The sequence below is a fragment of the Thalassophryne amazonica genome, chromosome 14 (assembly GCF_902500255.1).
Source record: "Thalassophryne amazonica chromosome 14, fThaAma1.1, whole genome shotgun sequence".
NCBI lineage: Eukaryota > Metazoa > Chordata > Actinopteri > Batrachoidiformes > Batrachoididae > Thalassophryne > Thalassophryne amazonica.
The window spans coordinates 18,870,434-18,891,494 of NC_047116.1; the positions used below are offsets into that span (position 1 = coordinate 18,870,434).

The 21,061-nt window shown below is 40.2% G+C and overlaps 1 protein-coding gene across 2 annotated transcripts; it reads right to left on the reverse strand.

Moving 5' to 3' along the window:
* Positions 1–1,172: 1,172 nt before the first annotated feature.
* On the reverse strand, positions 1,173–20,791 carry cep97 (centrosomal protein 97). Of its 2 annotated transcripts, XM_034186387.1 has the most exons (12): positions 20,598–20,791; positions 18,229–18,371; positions 17,642–17,800; positions 17,393–17,494; positions 15,452–15,565; positions 15,187–15,353; positions 14,932–15,096; positions 11,322–11,494; positions 10,485–11,151; positions 10,310–10,385; positions 1,260–1,731; positions 1,173–1,223 (listed from the first exon to the last, which is right to left on the reverse strand). In XM_034186387.1, exons 1-12 carry the CDS (start codon positions 20,632–20,634, stop codon positions 1,213–1,215), a joined length of 2,286 nt encoding a protein of 761 aa, XP_034042278.1. In that variant the 5' UTR covers positions 20,635–20,791; the 3' UTR covers positions 1,173–1,212. The 2 variants fall into 2 exon arrangements, with proteins under 2 accessions (XP_034042278.1, XP_034042277.1); XM_034186386.1 differs by having other exon boundaries at positions 1,213–1,731.
* Between the last annotated feature and the right edge of the window lie 270 nt (positions 20,792–21,061).

Here is a 21,061-nt window from a genome sequence, read left to right on the forward strand (position 1 = left end):
GAACCAGGAGCCTTCCGCACCAAAACCAAGTGCACTGACTGTAAATACATTAAAAAAAACATGGATGTCACAAGAAAGTGAAAACACTTATTTCCATTGTGGTCCATGTCAAAATCAAATTACAAAATAGAATAAAATAATAAAAATAATAGTGTGTCTATGATAACAAGAACCTAAACAATTTATAAATACATTGATAGTAAATTAACATTAAAAATGAAAAACGTCATCTGCCTATTTTATAAAATCTACCTAGTTTGTTTTAATTAATTGTTAATGGTCCCATTCTGCACCACATAGGTGTTGAAATGTTAAAAACATGGTTCACTAATGAGTATTTTGGAAGCTGCCTCCTCTTCAACTGTTACCTCATTTAAATCTCTTTACTAATCTTTTTACTGTACAACCTGTAAAAAGATTAGTACTGAGGAATAGTAAATGACAGTACAGCAGGAAAACCCGTCTCTCTCCTCTACTTCCAGTTGACTCCAAGTATTTAATCTGGTCTTCTTTCACAAATTTGACTCCTTGCAACCTCACTATTGCACCATGCTCCCTCTCATTCACACACGTACTCCCATCTTACTTCCAGACTTTTATTCCCTTTCTCTCCAGAGCATACCTCCATGTCAACCTGCTCCTTTGACCAAGACAATTTTTAAAACAATGTCAGATTTATTTAACTTATTGTTTTGAAAACGTAAAAGTACAACATATTTTAACCATCAAGCACTCTGCTTTTTTCCTCTCTCGAAAATGGTCAGGCAATGCTCATCAAATGGATTAAGCTAACTTGGTATGTTATATGTATGCATACGTGTATATTTAACTTACTAACTCAACAATCCTATTGTCATGGAATGAAGATTATAAAAACATTTAATATATTGTGTCAGTGAATGAAATATAAACTGATTATCTTCTACTGTGTGCTGAATAACCTTAAGTTACTGTAACCATCCAAGTTATTGATGCCTTGTCAAACTAAATTTTTTAAACATGAAGGTGAAAAAAGGTAATAAATAACAGAGAATATCAAAGTACTTAAGTTTAAATCAACTTGATTTACATTCAAAGAGGACTGATGTTAGTGTAATTCTGGTTGATCCAAATGCTCACTTCTTTGAAGAAAGAAACTGCACAGATGTTTGTGAACTCAGCAGCACATCTTCATCCAGTCCTGCACAAGTGTTTATTATATGTTGTAGGTGTTCAGTTTGGGCTGGTGTCCTGTGTGTTCTGCACCACAGATTGGTCACCAGCAGCTTCCTTTACAGGGGGGCTGCTTTCTGATGTTTTACTGGGAGAGGATGGTGAGGGGGCCAAAGGTGTTTCAGTCCTGTTGCTGACCGTTTCCTCCTCCTCATCATCCTCCTCCTCCTCCTCATCCCTTTGCTGTACAGATGACAGGTACTGATCCAGCAGGCTGCCGTCTGGGCTGTCCGCTCCGTCACCACTAGCAGCACAGCTGCCACACACGGGGCTCAGTGTTCGCACTGTGTCCAGAGAATCTGCCGTCCCATTGCTGAGGAAGCTGTTGCTCAGCGCGGGCTGCTGCTCGCTTGTCGACTGAAAGCCAGAGTCTGGGAAGGAGGCATCGGTGTGTGACGTACACGCGGTTGAGGAAACTGCAGGTGGGGCAGGAGCTGAAAACTGAGCCGGTGAAGGAACCTGAGTGATGCTGGACAGCTGCTGCTCCACAGACTGCTTCCACTGCTGCATCATTTGGAGCTGAAAAAAAAAAAAAAATACAAACATGCAAACTAATGAGGCAGCCAGCGTAGGCAACTATGACCATACACTAAAATCTAAAATCTGGCAAGCTGCTAAATGTATTTTTTCCCCTAATATACAGGTTTATATTAACTCTGTCATAAGTCAGCTTCATTCAGTTCATTTACTGCTAAAGTCATGCAAGGATGTTGCATTAGGGTCCTGCCCACTCCACTTTTTCACTCCCAAAACTTTATTAATATCATATTGAACTTACAGTATCACTAACCCAGCTCGTGGAGATCGACTGTCTTGCATCTTTTCATGTGTACCTGCTGCAACCACAGCTGATTAATCAAGTCTGGTGTTTTGTAGCTTTTAATTGGCTGACTACTCCTATTTAATTAATTAATTAGCAGTGGGTGGAGCAGGTAGAGCGAGAATATGCAGAACAGGTGATCTACAGCTAATTCTACAGCTAGCCAGGCCCCTGTAGTCGGTGCGGACCAAGGTAGCTTAGCCGCCGTTAGTTCCCCCCTGGCAGATCCCGAGCAGCCGGGAAAGCAGGCCGACTGGGTGACTGTGAGGAGGAAGCGTAGCCCTAAACAGAAGCCCCGTGTACACCGTCAACCCGTTCACATCTCTAACCGTTTTTCCCCACTCGACGACACACCCGCCGAGGATCAAACTCTGGTTATTGGCGACTCTGTTTTGAGAAATGTGAAGTTAGCGACACCAGCAACCATAGTCAATTGTCTTCCGGGGGCTAGAGCAGGCGACATTGAAGGAAATTTGAAACTGCTGGCTAAGGCTAAGCGTAAATTTGGTAAGATTGTAATTCACGTCGGCAGTAATGACACCCGGTTACGCCAATCGGAGGTCACTAAAATTAACATTAAATCGGTGTGTAACTTTGCAAAAACAATGTCGGACTCTGTAGTTTTCTCTGGACCCCTCCCCAATCGGACCGGGAGTGACATGTTTAGCCGCATGTTCTCCTTGAATTGCTGGCTGTCTGAGTGGTGTCCAAAAAATGAGGTGGGCTTCATAGATAATTGGCAAAGCTTCTGGGGAAAACCTGGTCTTGTTAGGAGAGACGGCATCCATCCCACTTTGGATGGAGCAGCTCTCATTTCTAGAAATCTGGCCAATTTTCTTAAATCCTCCAAACCGTGACTATCCAGGGTTGGGACCAGGAAGCAGAGTTGTAGTCTTACACACCGCTCTGCAGCTTCTCTCCTCCTGCCATCCCCTCATTACCCCATCCCCGTAGAGACGGTGCCTGCTCCCAGACTACCAATAACCAGCAAAAATCTATTTAAGCATAAAAATTCAAAAAGAAAAAATAATATAGCACCTTCAACTGCACCACAGACTAAAACAGTTAAATGTGGTCTATTAAACATTAGGTCTCTCTCTTCTAAGTCCCTGTTGGTAAATGATATAATAATTGATCAACATATTGATTTATTCTGCCTAACAGAAACCTGGTTACAGCAGGATGAATATGTTAGTTTAAATGAGTCAACACCCCCGAGTCACACTAACTGTCAGAATGCTCGTAGCACGGGCCGGGGTGGAGGATTAGCAGCAATCTTCCATTCCAGCTTATTAATTAATCCAAAACCCAGACAGAGCTTTAATTCATTTGAAAGCTTGTCTCTTAGTCTTGTCCATCCAAATTGGAAGTCCCAAAAAACAGTTTTATTTGTTATTATCTATCGTCCACCTGGTCGTTACTGTGAGTTTCTCTGTGAATTTTCAGACCTTTTGTCTGACTTAGTGCTTAGCTCAGATAAGATAATTATAGTGGGCGATTTTAACATCCACACAGATGCTGAGAATGACAGCCTCAACACTGCATTTAATCTATTATTAGACTCTATTGGCTTTGCTCAAAAAGTAAATGAGTCCACCCACCACTTTAATCATATCTTAGATCTTGTTCTGACTTATGGTATGGAAATAGAAGACTTAACAGTATTCCCTGAAAACTCCCTTCTGTCTGATCATTTCTTAATAACATTTACATTTACTCTGATGGACTACCCAGCAGTGGGGAATAAGTTTCATTACACTAGAAGTCTTTCAGAAAGCGCTGTAACTAGGTTTAAGGATATGATTCCTTCTTTATGTTCTCTAATGCCATATACCAACACAGTGCAGAGTAGCTACCGAAACTCTGTAAGGGAGATAGAGTATCTCGTCAATAGTTTTACATCCTCATTGAAGACAACTTTGGATGCTGTAGCTCCTCTGAAAAAGAGAGCTTTAAATCAGAAGTGTCTGACTCCGTGGTATAACTCACAAACTCGTAGCTTAAAGCAGATAACCCGTAAGTTGGAGAGGAAATGGCGTCTCACTAATTTAGAAGATCTTCATTTAGCCTGGAAAAAGAGTCTGTTGCTCTATAAAAAAGCCCTCCGTAAAGCTAGGACATCTTTCTACTCATCACTAATTGAAGAAAATAAGAACAACCCCAGGTTTCTTTTCAGCACTGTAGCCAGGCTGACAAAGAGTCAGAGCTCTATTGAGCTGAGTATTCCATTAACTTTAACTAGTAATGACTTCATGACTTTCTTTGCTAACAAAATTTTAACTATTAGAGAAAAAATTACTCATAACCATCCCAAAGACGTATCGTTATCTTTGGCTGCTTTCAGTGATGCCGGTATTTGGTTAGACTCTTTCTCTCCGATTGTTCTGTCTGAGTTATTCTCATTAGTTACTTCATCCAAACCATCAACATGTTTATTAGACCCCATTCCTACCAGGCTGCTCAAGGAAGCCCTACCATTATTTAATGCTTCGATCTTAAATATGATCAATCTATCTTTGTTAGTTGGCTATGTACCACAAGCTTTTAAGGTGGCAGTAATTAAACCATTACTTAAAAAGCCATCACTTGACCCAGCTATCTTAGCTAATTATAGGCCAATCTCCAACCTTCCTTTTCTCTCAAAAATTCTTGAAAGGGTAGTTGTAAAACAGCTAACTGATCATCTGCAGAGGAATGGTCTATTTGAAGAGTTTCAGTCAGGTTTTAGAATTCATCATAGTACAGAAACAGCATTAGTGAAGGTTACAAATGATCTTCTTATGGCCTCGGACAGTGGACTCATCTCTGTGCTTGTTCTGTTAGACCTCAGTGCTGCTTTTGATACTGTTGACCATAAAATTTTATTACAGAGATTAGAGCATGCCATAGGTATTAAAGGCACTGCGCTGCGGTGGTTTGAATCATATTTGTCTAATAGATTACAATTTGTTCATGTAAATGGGGAATCTTCCTCACAGACTAAAGTTAATTATGGAGTTCCACAAGGTTCTGTGCTAGGACCAATTTTATTCACTTTATACATGCTTCCCTTAGGCAGTATTATTAGACGGTATTGCTTAAATTTTCATTGTTACGCAGATGATACCCAGCTTTATCTATCCATGAAGCCAGAGGACACACACCAATTAGCTAAACTGCAGGATTGTCTTACAGACATAAAGACATGGATGACCTCTAATTTCCTGCTTTTAAACTCAGATAAAACTGAAGTTATTGTACTTGGCCCCACAAATCTTAGAAACATGGTGTCTAACCAGATCCTTACTCTGGATGGCATTACCCTGACCTCTAGTAATACTGTGAGAAATCTTGGAGTCATTTTTGATCAGGATATGTCATTCAAAGCGCATATTAAACAAATATGTGGGACTGCTTTTTTGCATTTACGCAATATCTCTAAAATCAGAAAGGTCTTGTCTCAGAGTGATGCTGAAAAACTAATTCATGCATTTATTTCCTCTAGGCTGGACTATTGTAATTCATTATTATCAGGTTGTCCTAAAAGTTCCCTAAAAAGCCTTCAGTTAATTCAAAATGCTGCAGCTAGAGTACTGACGGGGACTAGAAGGAGAGAGCATATCTCACCCATATTGGCCTCTCTTCATTGGCTTCCTGTTAATTCTAGAATAGAATTTAAAATTCTTCTTCTTACTTATAAGGTTTTGAATAATCAGGTCCCATCTTATCTTAGGGACCTCGTAGTACCATATCACCCCAATAGAGCGCTTCGCTCTCAGACTGCAGGCTTACTTGTAGTTCCTAGGGTTTGTAAGAGTAGAATGGGAGGCAGAGCCTTCAGCTTTCAGGCTCCTCTCCTGTGGAACCAGCTCCCAATTCAGATCAGGGAGACAGACACCCTCTCTACTTTTAAGATTAGGCTTAAAACTTTCCTTTTTGCTAAAGCTTATAGTTAGGGCTGGATCAGGTGACCCTGAACCATCCCTTAGTTATGCTGCTATAGACGTAGACTGCTGGGGGGTTCCCATGATGCACTGTTTCTTTCTCTTTTTGCTCTGTATGCACCACTCTGCATTTAATCATTAGTGATCGATCTCTGCTCCCCTCCACAGCATGTCTTTTTCCTGGTTCTCTCCCTCAGCCCCAACCAGTCCCAGCAGAAGACTGCCCCTCCCTGAGCCTGGTTCTGCTGGAGGTTTCTTCCTGTTAAAAGGGAGTTTTTCCTTCCCACTGTAGCCAAGTGCTTGCTCACAGGGGGTCGTTTTGACCGTTGGGGTTTTACATAATTATTGTATGGCCTTGCCTTACAATATAAAGCGCCTTGGGGCAACTGTTTGTTGTGATTTGGCGCTATATAAAAAAATTGATTGATTGATTGATCTCAAGGAGGAGTGTTGGGGAACCCTGTAGTACAACCCCTGGCAAAAATTATGGAATCACCGGCCTCGGAGGATGTTCATTCAGTTGTTTAATTTTGTAGAAAAAAAAGCAGATCACAGACATGACACAAAACTAAAATCATTTCAAATGGCAACTTTCTGGCTTTAAGAAACACTATAAGAAATCAAGAAAAAAAATTGTGGCAGTCAGTAACGGTTACTTTTTTAGACCAAGCAGCAGGAAAAAAATATGGACTCACTCAATTCTGAGGAATAAATTATGGAATCACCCTGTAAATTTTCATCCCCAAAACTAACACCTGCATCAAATCAGATCTGCTTGTTAGTCTGCATCTAAAAAGGAGTGATCACACCTTGGAGAGCTGTTGCACCAAGTGGACTGACATGAATCATGGCTCCAACATGAGAGATGTCAATTGAAACAAAGGAGAGGATTATCAAACTCTTAAAAGAGGGTAAATCATCACGCAATGTTGCAAAAGATGTTGGTTGTTCACAGTCAGCTGTGTCTAAACTCTGGACCAAATACAAACAACATGGGAAGGTTGTTAAAGGCAAACATACTGGTAGACCAAGGAAGACATCAAAGCGTCAAGACACAAAACTTAAAGCAATATGTCTCAAAAATCGAAAATGCACAACAAAACAAATGAGGAACGAATGGGAGGAAACTGGAGTCAACGTCTGTGACCGAACTGTAAGAAACCGCCTAAAGGAAATGGGATTTACATACAGAAAAGCTAAACGAAAGCCATCATTAATACCTAAACATAAAAAAACAAGGTTACAATGGGCTAAGGAAAAGCAATCGTGGACTGTGGATGACTGGATGAAAGTCATATTCAGTGATGAATCTCGAATCTGCATTGGGCAAGGTGATGATGCTGGAACTTTTGTTTGGTGCCGTTCCAATGAGATTTATAAAGATGACTGCCTGAAGAGAACATGTAAATTTCCACAGTCATTGATGATACGGGGCTGCATGTCAGGTAAAGGCACTGGGGAGATGGCTGTCATTACATCATCAATAAATGCACAAGTTTATGTTAATATTTTGGACACTTTTCTTATCCCATCAATTGAAAGGATGTTTGGGGATGAAGAAATCATTTTTCAAGATGATAATGCATCTTGCCATAGAGCAAAAACTGTGAAAACATTCCTTGCAAAAAGACAAAAAAGCCAGAAAGTTGCCATTTGAAATTGCCTCAGAGACTGCAAGCTGTTATAAAAGCTGTTAAGAAAGTTGTCTATGACCAATTGCAGGCTTATCTGGATCTTAATGAAATAGGGGAGAAGTTTCTGGTTTTAAATTAAGACACAGCACTGAAACAGCCCTTTTAAAAAGGTTTTAATGACCTTCTTTTAAATGTTGATGCTGGGAACTCTGCAGTTCTTCTGCTTTTAGATTTATCTGCAGCCTTTGACACAGTGGACGACAGTGTCCTTGTGACTCGCTTCGAGACGCACATAGGTATTAAGGGTTCAGCGCTACATTGGTTTCGGTCCTATCTTTCCAACAGAAGTTTTTCTGTTAATGTAGGATAGTACTCTTCTTCTGTGTCTCCTCTTAAATATGGCATGCCCCAGGGCTCAATTTTAGCATCACTTCTCTTTGCTTTGTACATGATCCCTCTTGGGTGTTTTTAAAAAGCACAAAGTCTGTTTTCACTGTTTTGCAGGCGACATTCAGATTTACCTTCCTGTAACTGCCTGTGATACCCAGGCTGCTGTAAAAATACTACAGGACTGTCTGAATGATGTACAAGTCTGGATGAGAGCTAATTTTCTGAATCTTAATAAAAATAAAACTGAGATTTTAGTGTTCGGGCAAAGCTTTTGTGTTAAATATAAAGTTTTGCTGATTGTTTTTAAGTGTCTGCACTGTATAGGCCCAATGTATCTGAGTATCAGCCAGTGTATCAGCCATACACTCCACGTAGGGCTCTGAGGTCAGCTGACCAGCTTCTCCTGGCTGTTCCTAAAGCCAGGCTTAAATTCATGAGGTGATAGAGTCTTTTCTGTGGCAGCGCCACGACTCTGGAACGATCTTCCACCGACTGTCAGGTCCTCAGAGTCTGTGGGACAGTTTAAGTCCAGACTGAAAACCCATCTCTTCTCCCTGGCTTTCAACACTAGCTAAGTGGTATATGCTTTGCTCTACTATTTTGCTCTGTATTTTCAGTTTTTTTTTTAATTCTTTTATTTATTTATTTTATTATTTTCCTTTGTTAATATTTTACACTTTTGTATTGCCATTACTGTGAAGCACTTTGGTCAGCTGCAGCTGTGTTTTAAATGTGCTATATAAATAAATATGAATTTGAGAATGCGACTTTTTAACCTCTTAAAATATGTCAAGGTTAGCCATCTTTGAACTTGTCCAAGGTCTGTGTCCCAAGATGGTCCACGTGAATTTGAAGACTGTGGCAAATGAATGTTGAGAAACATTGTTCTTAAACTGTTGGACTATTTTTTCCACGCAGTTGTTCACAAAGTGGTGACCCTCACCCCATCTTTGCTTGTGAATGGCTGAGCCTTTTGGGGATGCTCCTTTTATACCCAATCATGACACTCAGCGGTTTCCAATTAACCTGTTCACCTGTGGAATGTTCCAAACAGGTGTTCTTTGAGCATTCATCAACTTTCCCAGTCTTTTGTTGCCCCTGTCTCATCTTATTTCCACAAAAACAATAAAGTTTATCAGTTTGAACATTAAATATCTTGTCTTTGTGGTGTATTCAATTGAATATAGGTTGAAGAGGATTTGCAAATCATTTTATTATGTTTTTATTTACATTTTACACAACGTCCCAACTTCATTGGAATTGGGGTTCTACGATGGTTTATCTAATCTAATGCTAATCTGGTCTAACTCTCTCTCTCTGGTTGTCAATCAATGAAACTATATTAATAACACGCCAAAAATCTCCTCTCAAAAACCCCACAAAGTTTTGTGTCTGTTTGAAAGCACTACAAGGGTTTGATAACACCTGCCCTGAACTCAAATCAGTGTGACATGTTGCTGATACGCGTGTGATGTAAAGAAGCTTCATTTGGGGAGTCGTGATTTTTTGCAGGGTGAAGCGAGGCATCGAAACATCTTGCAGTGACACTTCTGCTTTGAAAGATCGATACAGTGTTGAGCCATCTGCTTCCAGCATGACTCAGACTCAGACTCACTTTTATTGTCACTCGACCCTTACAGACAGAACGAAATGCAGTTTCTCCAGGTCTTGGTGTAGTTAACTGGGACAAATTGTTGTTGTTTTTTTTTAACCTAACCTACTGTATAAACTTTTGCAATATAACTTTTGCAATGTACAATATGTGCACCCCTGTGGCCATAGAATATATATACAAGGCACAGGGTCGGCAGCAGCGTTAGAGTATTAAGAAAGTGACAATGTGCACGTAGTGCAATGTTCACAGTTTGGTGGTGGATGCTGAAATGTTCAACAGTCTGACAGCATTCAGGTAGAAGCTGTTTTTCAGTCTGGATGTTTTTGCCCGGATGCTGCACAGCGTCCTTCCAGAGGGAAGGGGTGTGAACAGACTATGCACAGGGTGGGTGGAGTCTCGGAGGATGCAGGTGGCTTTGTCTCTACATCTGGAGATGTAGATGTCCCCAATGGGTGGTAAGCTGCATCCGATGGTCCTCTGTGCAGACTTCACCACCCGCTGCAGCGCTCTCTTGTCCTCAGAATGAAGGGGGGGGTATAGCTTTTTAAATGTTTCTCGGGACATTGTGTGTGTCCTTACTAGGGGCATGCTGAAAAAAGTGGCAATCCCACCGTGACCTGAAGCTAGATCCACCCTTGTGTACGACATTTGTCAAACATCAGTCAAGTACTCAGCAGCTTGATGTATGCAGTTTCAACAAACGTAAATTACAAACCTGTTTCCACAAAAACTTGACGGCCTCCTCCTGAACCAGCCTTTGTAACTTCTCTTCCTCACACTGCTTCTGAACCCTGCAAAAAATTTTCACCTTTAAGTTAACTAATTCATCACTGCCAAAGAGAACTTTTTTATGTGTCCAGCAACATTAAGACAGAACTCCTGAAGCTCACCTGTCCAACCTTTCAGACAGGAAGAGGATGTGGTCCTGCATCCTACGGAGACGGATTTCGCTCCGCACCTCTTTGGCCACCGGATGGCAACAGCGAGTAAACTGTCCCCTCCACCACGCCTGGATTTTAACCGCTGCCCTGTTTGATTCCTCCAAGCTGGATTTACTAACACACATCACAGATTCTTCCTGTTTCCCATCTTCTTCTTTACTGCCATCAGAAGTCTCCTCCAGATGAGTTTGTGCTGTCTGAGGATTGACCCCCACTGATCCTGCTGAAGTGGCGGGACTACCGCTCGAAAAGCCTGAAGCAGGAAAGACGACGTCTTCCTCAGCTGCCCTCTCCTGCTCCTTAACCAAAGGCGTATGGTGCGTCTTCTTGGTTGTGTGTTTTTTGGGCTGGGGTGGACACTTTGGGGCCAGGGAGTCGGGTTCAAATGTCTCAGTCTCGTCCTCGCTGTCGGAGTGCGTCGCCTGTGGCTCCAGGTCAGAGGTGAGGCAGAGGAGGGTGGAGTCTGAAGAAAGGACACTGCTGTTGAGTTTGTCCTCATCTGCCTGCATATCCTCCAAACACATACTGTCCCCTTGAGGCTGCGGGCTGTGAATCACCGGCAGTGGTGGGCGGGACGAGTCAGAAGTCACCCAGGTGTTAAACTGCACAACTGGCTCTACGCAAAAGTAGAATACACACACACACACAAATAAATAAATAATACAACAGAATTATTCACAATGACTGCTGCTTAAGTGAGACATACTGAAGGGTAGTTTGTTGGACACATACCTAGCACTGAAACTATACTGAACACTGGGTTTTCATGAAAATGGTCTTTCTTACCAGCCTCCCTGGTTGACGGAACAGTAACTGGGGCAGAGGTTTTCCTCCCCTGTCCTGCAGCGCCCTGTGGGCCTAAATGCGGGGGACTGTGTTTCTTCACATTGAGCTGAGTTGGACGAGGAGGGCTGGAGCAGCCTCCCTGGGTCTCCTCTAACAGCTGCCTTTGGTGAAACCTGAAACAAACAAGGCATAAATAGACTAATCCTAATCCACCAGCCCGTCCATTTGACATTTTCCATGATATGACTGTGTCCATTTATGTGTAAAGGTGATGAAACGGTTCTTCCAACAACTTCTTCAAATGGGCATATGTCCACAGACATAATGCATCTGAGGGTTAGGGACAAATTTGCTCAAATATTTATTGTTACATTGAACATGGTTACTGACTTAAATTATGATGCAAAATCTTACCTGAAAAGTCATTTTCTATTAAATTTACACTTTGCATGTCATTCTCTAAATTATGTCTAGCTAGTTGAAAGTGACAAAGAAAAGAGATTTCGTAGTTCTGCTATCTCACTTTGGGTAGCATTATGAGAGGCTTCTATTAAATAAAAATTAATTAAATAAATAAATAAACCCAAGATATTGCCATTTAATTAGAAAAACAAATAAAATACCACTTTCCATGTCTTGGCATTTTTAGGACTTTTGAAAGACTGATTTCAGACATTTTAATACTAATTAAGCTCCTATTTTTAGATTAACAAATTCAATGTCTTTAATGACTTTTTAAGGCTCTGTGGGAAATCTACCAAATTACACACACCAACGTATGCATGAACAGCACAACTCCTACTTAAAGACTACTGTACAATGCTCAGGCTTTATTCTTTGTAAGAACCTAATTTATTGTTTGCAGTGTTTCTTTTCCAAGACACACATTTTTGCACACTTAAATCTATATATTAAAAGCCAAGTGGCCTCTGTGTATGTGCATGCGTGTGTATGGCTTCGAACATGGAGAAACTGGGGAGAACCAACATTTTCAGTTTAGTATGTTTATGTATTTTGGGTCAAGGATGAACGCTGCCAAAACGGAACATTGATAGTACTGTTTTTGGAAAAATTACGGATATTACGTAACAATGGACGTTGATAATTACATTCTAGACCGGGGTGGGCAATCATGTGCCATGAAGGACCAAGACACTGCAGGCTTTCCTTGCTACCAATCACCTCAGCAGGTGATTTCATTAATGATCAGGTGTTTATGTTCAGGACAGAAGCTCATCAGCAAACCCACCTGCTGAGGTGATTGGTTGCAAGGAAACTCTGCCCTGTCTTGGCCCTTGTTGCCCACCCCTGTTCTGGACTCACAGGCCTGTTAAAGAATTTCTGTCTGAATTTCTGAAGGAGCAATCAGGAGTCAGAAAGATCGATGCAGAGAGATTTATTTTGGATTGAAGCAGATCAGATGCATCTAGAGAAGTTCCCGATACAGCATGCAGTGTAACACCAAGAGCCTTCTGGGCAATTCCATGAGATGTAACGTTCGTTTCCACTTTCAGTGGTCCTGCTGTGATCTAGCCACCCCAGGGAATTATGGCTTGACCATTACTTATTAATCTGATTGAGAATAAGTTGTTGTGACAGCTAGATTACAGCAGGACCATTGAAATTGGAAACGGACATTACAGTCTCATGGAATAATAACCTGGTCTAATACCAAGTCATGATTCAGCAGCACGAAATATACATTAATCTATTGGTTTGTGATATTGTAACAAAAAGCGCTTCATTTTCATCACGGCAGCACAAATTCATTCTAATTCATTCCGTGATGGCTGCACAAAATTAAAAGTGAAGCGGAGGGGTCGGGTGGTTATGGTTAGGGTTGGGGTAGGAGTAGGAGTAGGGTTAGCAACAGTGAGTTAAAAAAATCTTGTCATGAAAATTTGACTCATTTCGCGGTGGGAGCATGAAAAAAAAAAAAAAAAATCATGAAACTGGGCTGGGAATAATCCTTCCGTCCCCTCAGACATAATACAAGAAGAGTCATAAAACATTTCTGGTATTTAGCTAGTCAGGGCCATGATTGGATGTTTAATTGTTTATTGGCGAAACACAAAGTGTTATAGCAACAAAAGACAGGAAGATGACACTGAGCCAGGCACAGAGCATCCTGCTATACAGAGATGAGGAAAACATCCATTCCCCACCCCCCAAAATGCCATTCCAAATCATTATAGAAACTTTGCATAATTTATTACCACCCTTGAAAAATGTCAGCTACCTATTTTAAAAACACAACCCAATCTAGAGCCTGTGGATCCCCACGGGCAACATGCTAGTTAATTTTTATTTTTTAAGATAAACTCCTGTCATTTTAAGACTAAGGTCTCTGTAATCTCTACTGTTCGTCACTAACACATATTTTGTGTTGCCGAGAACTGGGCATGTTTGTGACAACTAGAGGAGCTCTGCTTAAGGTAGATGTGTTCTTGGAGACGCTCCTCTTTCACGATAGTTAAATACAGACAAAAGCCCTCTTTACAGTGAGGAAAAGGGAGTGGAGGGCACCTAACATATTTGCACAGGTTTTCAGTCTCAACTGTTTAAACACCTGAGTTAGTCTTGCATGCTGGTTGGACAGGTATGCCATACTCATATATTACAGCACGCTTTCATTGAATTTTACTCACATTATTATCTCCTGCTGGCTCATAGGCTCGGGATGGGGATATAAAGCGCACTGGGTGTCTTGAAAAGCGCTCTATAAATCCAAGTTGTTAATTAACTAATTCATTCATATAAAACATGACAGCGTATGTTTCAGGTCAACATTACACTTGTATGGTAAAACCTTACTGTATTTGCTACACATGCCTGTCATTAGTTTTACCAAGCTTCATCTCTGCAATTCTAGCACTCTACTGCCACCTACGTGTCAAATGTAGAACTTTTAGTGCATGCCAATTTTGAACCACATGACTGATTCCCCCCCAAATAATCAGGCACTGTTGCATTCCTTATATCAACACAAATTTAAGGCATCCTATGACATCATTTTCTGTTATACCTGATTTTCTACCATATTGGATTTTTTTATGGAAGAGAGTAAACATTTTTCTACAGGCTGCAAATATTGGGTAGGTTTGACAAAAATTGGCACACTTAATCTTTAGGCTGGGTCTTACAGTTCCATCTATATGCCTGTTTGATTTTTCATTGTGTTCATCTGTCATAGCCAGTTGAAACTGGTGGCAAAGGATCCAAATAGGAAGTGAGGTCATAATCCAGCAATTATTTGAAGTGTCAACACCAAACTTGGTATGTGACAATGGAGCTCCATTGTGAGCACAATAAAACTTGATGTTATTTCACTCTAGGGGGCGCTATAAGTAGCCTTCTTTCTCTAACAGCTGCACACAACAATGATTATAAACACAGTGATGGAAAAATTCCACATATGTTGGCAAGTGTGCCCATGTAACAAGTCCCTTCTCAGACAGGTCAGGATGTTCTGTCCCTCAACTAATTGCAAGTGTTCAAAATAACTATAAGAAGGCTTTTTGAAGCTGGTTGGACAGAGCAAATGCATGCTTTAGCTTTCTCTTTAGGAGCTCCCAGGCATTCCTGCAATTGCCAAATCTCAGGATCATACCTCTGCTTGCTGAGGATTCTTTCCAACTTGGCGTCCTCTGCAGTCTCCAGCGCTGGCGATGAGGTCAGAGGGCAAACCGTGGCCAGGTACTGAACCAGCTGCACATGCTGGCCTGGGCGATAAGAACGTCCTTTGCCCTGACTGTACAGCCATTCTGCTTTGAGACTGCAATATTAATAACAGATACACACAGTTAAATCACATGACAGCATTTATCTTGGCAAGCAAAGTATAATAACACAGGTACATGCGTACCCTTCCTTTTGGGATACTACATAGCCATCCAGGACCTTTAGGCTCAGACACCAACTCATGATATATGGGCGGTAGTCAAATCCTGGCAATGATGGTGTTGCCATAACACAAGTGTTGCTCATAATTGACAGCTGTTCGAGGTCGTGTAGAGCTGACAGGTATGATACCTGTAGAACAATTGGGTAAAAAACAATAACAAAAACAGTCAATGATAGTGTGCATTTAAGTAACGCAGCAGTAATCAAGTACAAAAAACAATAATTACTTCATTGAGGTCCCATATCTCATTTTCAGCCAGTGAAAGGATGGACAAGTGGGCAGGCAGGTGGGCAGGAACAGTCCGAAGAGTTGTAATGCTGTTTCCATGGAGTAAAAGTGCCTGCAATATCAACAGAAAAACAAAACACAGACTTACAGAAGAAGCCTTGTAATAGATACTCCTCACTACAGCCCTGAAATACACTTACAACCCCTGGCAAAAATTATGGAATCACCGGCCTCGGAGGATGTTCATTCAATTGTTTAATTTTGTAGAAAAAAAGCAGATCACAGACATGACACAAAACTAAAGTCATTTCAAATGGCAACTTTCTGGGTTTAAGAAACACTATAAGAAATCAGGAAAAAAAATTGTGGCAGTCAGTAACGGTTACTTTTTTACACCAAGCAGAGGGAAAAAAAATATGGACTCACTCAATTCCGAGGAATAAATTATGGAATCATGAAAAACAAAAGAACGCTCCAACACATCACTAGTATTTTGTTGCACCACCTCTGGCTTTTATAACAGCTTGCAGTCTCTGAGGCATGGACTTAATGAGTGACAAACAGTACTCTTCATCAATCTGGCTCCAACTTTCTCTGATTGCTGTTGCCAGATCAGCTTTGCAGGTTGGAGCCTTGTCATGGACCATTTTCTTCAACTTCCACCAAAGATTTTCAATTGGATTAACATCCGGACTATTTGCAGGCCATGACATTGACCCTATGTGTCTTTTTGCAAGGAATGTTTTCACAGTTTTTGCTCTATGGCAAGATGCATTATCATCTTGAAAAATGATTTCATCATCCCCAAACATCCTTTCAATTGATGGGATAAGAAAAGTCTCCAAAATATCAACGTAAACTTGTGCATTTATTGATGATGTAATGACAGCCATCTCTCCAGTGCCTTTACCTGACATGCAGCCCCATATCATCAATGACTGTGGAAATTTACATGTTCTCTTCAGGCAGTCATCTTTATAAATCTCATTGGAACGGCACCAAACAAACGTTCCAGCATCATCACCTTGCCCAATGCAGATTCGAGATTCATCACTGAATATGACTTTCATCCAGTCATCCACAGTCCACGATTGCTTTTCCTTAGCCCACTGTAACCTTGTTTTTTTATGTTTAGGTATTAATGATGGCTTTCGTTTAGCTTTTCTGTATGTAAATCCCATTTCCTTTAGGCGGTTTCTTACAGTTCGGTCACAGACGTTGACTCCAGTTTCCTCCCATTCGTTCCTCATTTGTTTTGTTGTGCATTTTCGATTTTTGAGACATATTGCTTTAAGTTTTGTGTCTTGACGCTTTGATGTCTTCCTTGGTCTACCAGTATGTTTGCCTTTAACAACCTTCCCATGTTGTTTGTATTTGGTCCAGAGTTTAGACACAGCTGACTGTGAACAACCAACATCTTTTGCAACATTGCGTGATGATTTACCCTCTTTTAAGAGTTTGATAATCCTCTCATTTGTTTCAATTGACATCTCTCATGTTGGAGCCATGATTCATGTCAGTCCACTTGGTGCAACAGCTCTCCAAGGTGTGATCACTCCTTTTTAGATGCAGACTAACGAGCAGATCTGATTTGATGCAGGTGTTAGTTTTGGGGATGAAAATTTACAGGGTGATTGCATAATTTATTCCTCAGAATTGAGTGAGTCCATATTTTTTTCCTGCTGCTTGGTCTAAAAAAGTAACCGTTACTGACTGCCACAATTTTTTTTCTTGATTTCTTATAGTGTTTCTTAAAGCCAGAAAGTTGCCATTTGAAATGACTTTAGTTTTGTGTCATGTCTGTGATCTGCTTTTTTTCTACAAAATTAAACAACTGAATGAACATCCTCCGAGGCCGGTGATTCCATAATTTTTGCCAGGGATTGTACACTCATGCACAACTTATCAAAAAAAAAAAAAAAAAAAAACATCAACTCACCTTTAAGGCCACAAGTTTAGTCAGGTCACCAAGATTAGAAATGTTATTATCAGACAAGTCCAGATGTTGAAGGGAAACACAGTTGTTAAGTTGTTCTATAACCTGAGTAAAACAAGGGGCAGTCAGTCAAACCTGTCTTAAATTAAAAAGGGTGAAAGTACAAAACAAGTGATTTGTGCAATAACATTTCTGAGTCACATCCTATCGAAGCCCTGTTCTCCATCCTATCAAAAGCTATGTACTTCTCACCTTAATATTGTTACCAGACAGGTTGAGCCACTCAAGTTTTGACAGATCTCTTAGCCCCTCAATGTAGCCAATGCTGTTGTTGGGAAGATTAAGAACTCTCAACTCTGTTAGTCGACACACACCCATCATTCGAACAAGACGGTTGCCAGCAACAGATAACTAAAGAAAGAGAGGGGAGAAAAAAGAATACCAGTTGCTGCTAACAGACAGCAAATCATAAAAATGTATTTACAACTTAAAACATACCTGTACGCTGGGGCCTTAACATTTCATCAAGTTACACGGTTATGACTGAGTTAGACCTTTCAAGTTCACAGGTCACGTGGCAATTACAAAGGTGATATGACTCCATATTTGTACTTAGTCTTTGTAGCAAAAAGATTATGTTGACCCACCTGAAACAACCGTTCTAAATATCCTGTAGACATAGGCACTGGGACAGAAATTTGACTTTGATGACTTTTATCCAGTTTTTTCCAAATCAAATCACTTTGTCTGTGGTTGGTCCTCATTCATTCCACCAAGTCTGGGTAATCACACCAAAACCAATACGCCTACATTTACTACTGTAGGATTGAACACCCTACCTGCTGGAGACCTGGGCTTCTTTCCAAATGGTCTAATTTCATGATGTGGTTGCGATCCAGAATGAGAGTGTGCGTATTGTCAGAACAAACTAAACTGGGTTCCAGCTTTTGCATTCCCCGGGCTGAGAGATCCATGACAGGTCCTTGAAAAACAGAAAATAAAACAGATAAATAATAACAAATCAAATGACAAATCTGGACTAAATAAAGATTAGAAAACCATAAATGTCACTTTGCACATTACAGTCCAGATGTAAAGCTGCAAAGAGACCCAACGGCCAGTTAACAAAGAAAGCAGTATGATGATGATTATTATTAATAATAATTCTGATTACATATTTCACAGGAGTTGATCTACTTATGAGTGATCAATCACATTTAACCATCCACCAACAGCAGTAAATTTGAACATTGAGTTAACAGCTAAATCAGGCTAATTAATTTGCTCAAAAAGTGGGTTGTCCCAGCTCTTAGTCTGCAACTTTTGACCTAGATGATTATCTAGGTCAAAAGTTGCAGACTATTATCAGATGCAGGTAGAACAGCGAAATATGTTATGCAGAGTGCTGTGGACCCCAAAATTCATAACCTCTGACCCAGCAGTAGTATGACAGTGTGTTTGGAAATGGTCACATTCTCATATTACTGTAACATGTTTGCAGATTTCTACTGTACCCCCCCCCCCCAAAAAAAAATAACAATAATAATAAAAAAATACAACAACAACTATCTACAAAAACCACCCATATCTACTTCAATAAACATACCTCAGTTCAGGGGGTTAAAATAAACAGCCTGGTCTGGGTGACACATTTTCATGGTAGAGTGGAACATACAAAGACTTTAAAACACACAAACTAGGCTTAAGTCTCCAATATAGCATCAAACAAACAGTTTGATGCCAATTTTAACTTTTTTAAGAAAATACTCCTCTGACATAAAGCTTGATAATTGGTGATGAAACAGATAAAAACTGGTTGCACCATGAGCTGTTCGTCCAATCACAGCCACAGAAGCTTATAACTACATATCGTTATTATGGGTGTCTTGGTGGTTTCCTTCACTAGTCTTCTTCTTGCACAGCCACTCAGTTTTTGAGAGACAGATTTACCCCTCTGCATCATACTGTTTTTATTTCTTAATGATTGATGTCCAAAACATATTCACTGACTTGGAAAGGTTCATGTACACATCCCCCTGACTTGTTTAAATAAAAGTGGCTCTAAAAGTAACAATTTGCATTAAGAATGATCCCTGTATTTAGTTTATCCAATTATTTATGGTCTATAAAAATGGAGGAAATGCTGTCATTCCTGTATGGTTAATATGATATTTTGTTAAACCCCAGCTTAAACTAATGCTGAAGGTCTACACTACAAGCACATCTTGATTGTTTCATTTCAATTCCATGCCAAAAGATATGCTCTGTTTAAAGTGACTTTTTTGAATTGAATTTGACTGAATTCATTACTGTATGTCAGTGCATAAAATGGATACAAGAGCATGAAAATAAAAGAATAAACACAATAAACTGCAAGGACTTATTCCCATTGTGGTCCTTGAGAATGGGAATACACAATCAAGACCTGAGCACAAAATGGAATAAACACTGACAAACTAACATTAACAATAAAAAGTAAGTCCCTTCGGCTGCTCCCTTGTTTTTACTCTGAGTCACCATAGCAGATCCGAAAAGGGTCTGCATGTTGATTTGGAAGAAGTTTTACACCGGATGCCCTCCACATTACAAGGAGAAATGTGGCAGGAGTGGGGCTTGAACCAGGAACCTTCCGCACCGAAACCAAGCAAGCTAACCACTTGTCCATCACCCCTGCCTGACATGAACAATAATAAGAGTTAAAAAAAAATTAAGAGATACTAAAAATGTAAAACAATAATGTAAAACAATTTTAAAAACTCAAGTTAATACTCAAGAAGAGGGCTATAGCCATTGTAAACAAATTCACTGTTTTAGTATGGGTATTTCCACCGATGTAAATAATGTGCCATTTTTTTAAATACATGAAATTGGGTTTATATGTATCCATTTTATTTTTGTATCTTTTATGTTTGATTTATTTGTCTTTTTGGTAACATGCACTGATTACCTATGTTGGGTGTAAATTAGAATAAAGTTTCTTCCAATTCCATTGTGGCGGTGTTCAAAAGCAAAATTAGTCCCTGTCCATTTACTTCTAGGCCTGACTGCTGAATTTCAACGGGACGTTCTGCACATCTGACACGGAGACACAGACGATAACAGCTAGCTAACACAACCACTAGCTCAAGAACGTTAGCTACAGATAAAATTTAAGAAAATCACTCATAAACAAATGTACATCAGCGCGGTTTGACAGCGGGAAACTCACCAGCCTTACAGTCAAACTGTAAATCGGACACCCCCATACTTTCGTTTTTATAACTACTACTGTGCCAGCCTTGATAACGACAAGTTGATGTGTTGTGTACTGACGTTACGCCTGACAACGACGCTCCAAAGCTTGTGTCGAACTCGCAATGTGCCGAGATGTGGTTCACTTGTTTGATACTTATCCTAATTTATCTTCAGTCCCTTTTCACTTCTTTCATTGCACTACACCTACTTCACTACATGTACTTCTCCAATAGATGTTGTCTGTAGGCTCTTCAAGTTGTGAACCCATTTGAGATATAAAAATGTAACAAAAATAAAATAAAAATAAAAAATAGTGCAAAACTTCAGAATCCTATCACGACTTCCCTGTTTTAGCAAGGACCGCGCTTTTCCATAACTAGGGAAATGTAGTTCAAAGTGGTTGTTTCGCTCATTCCAGGCTGGCATTTTTGAGGTTTA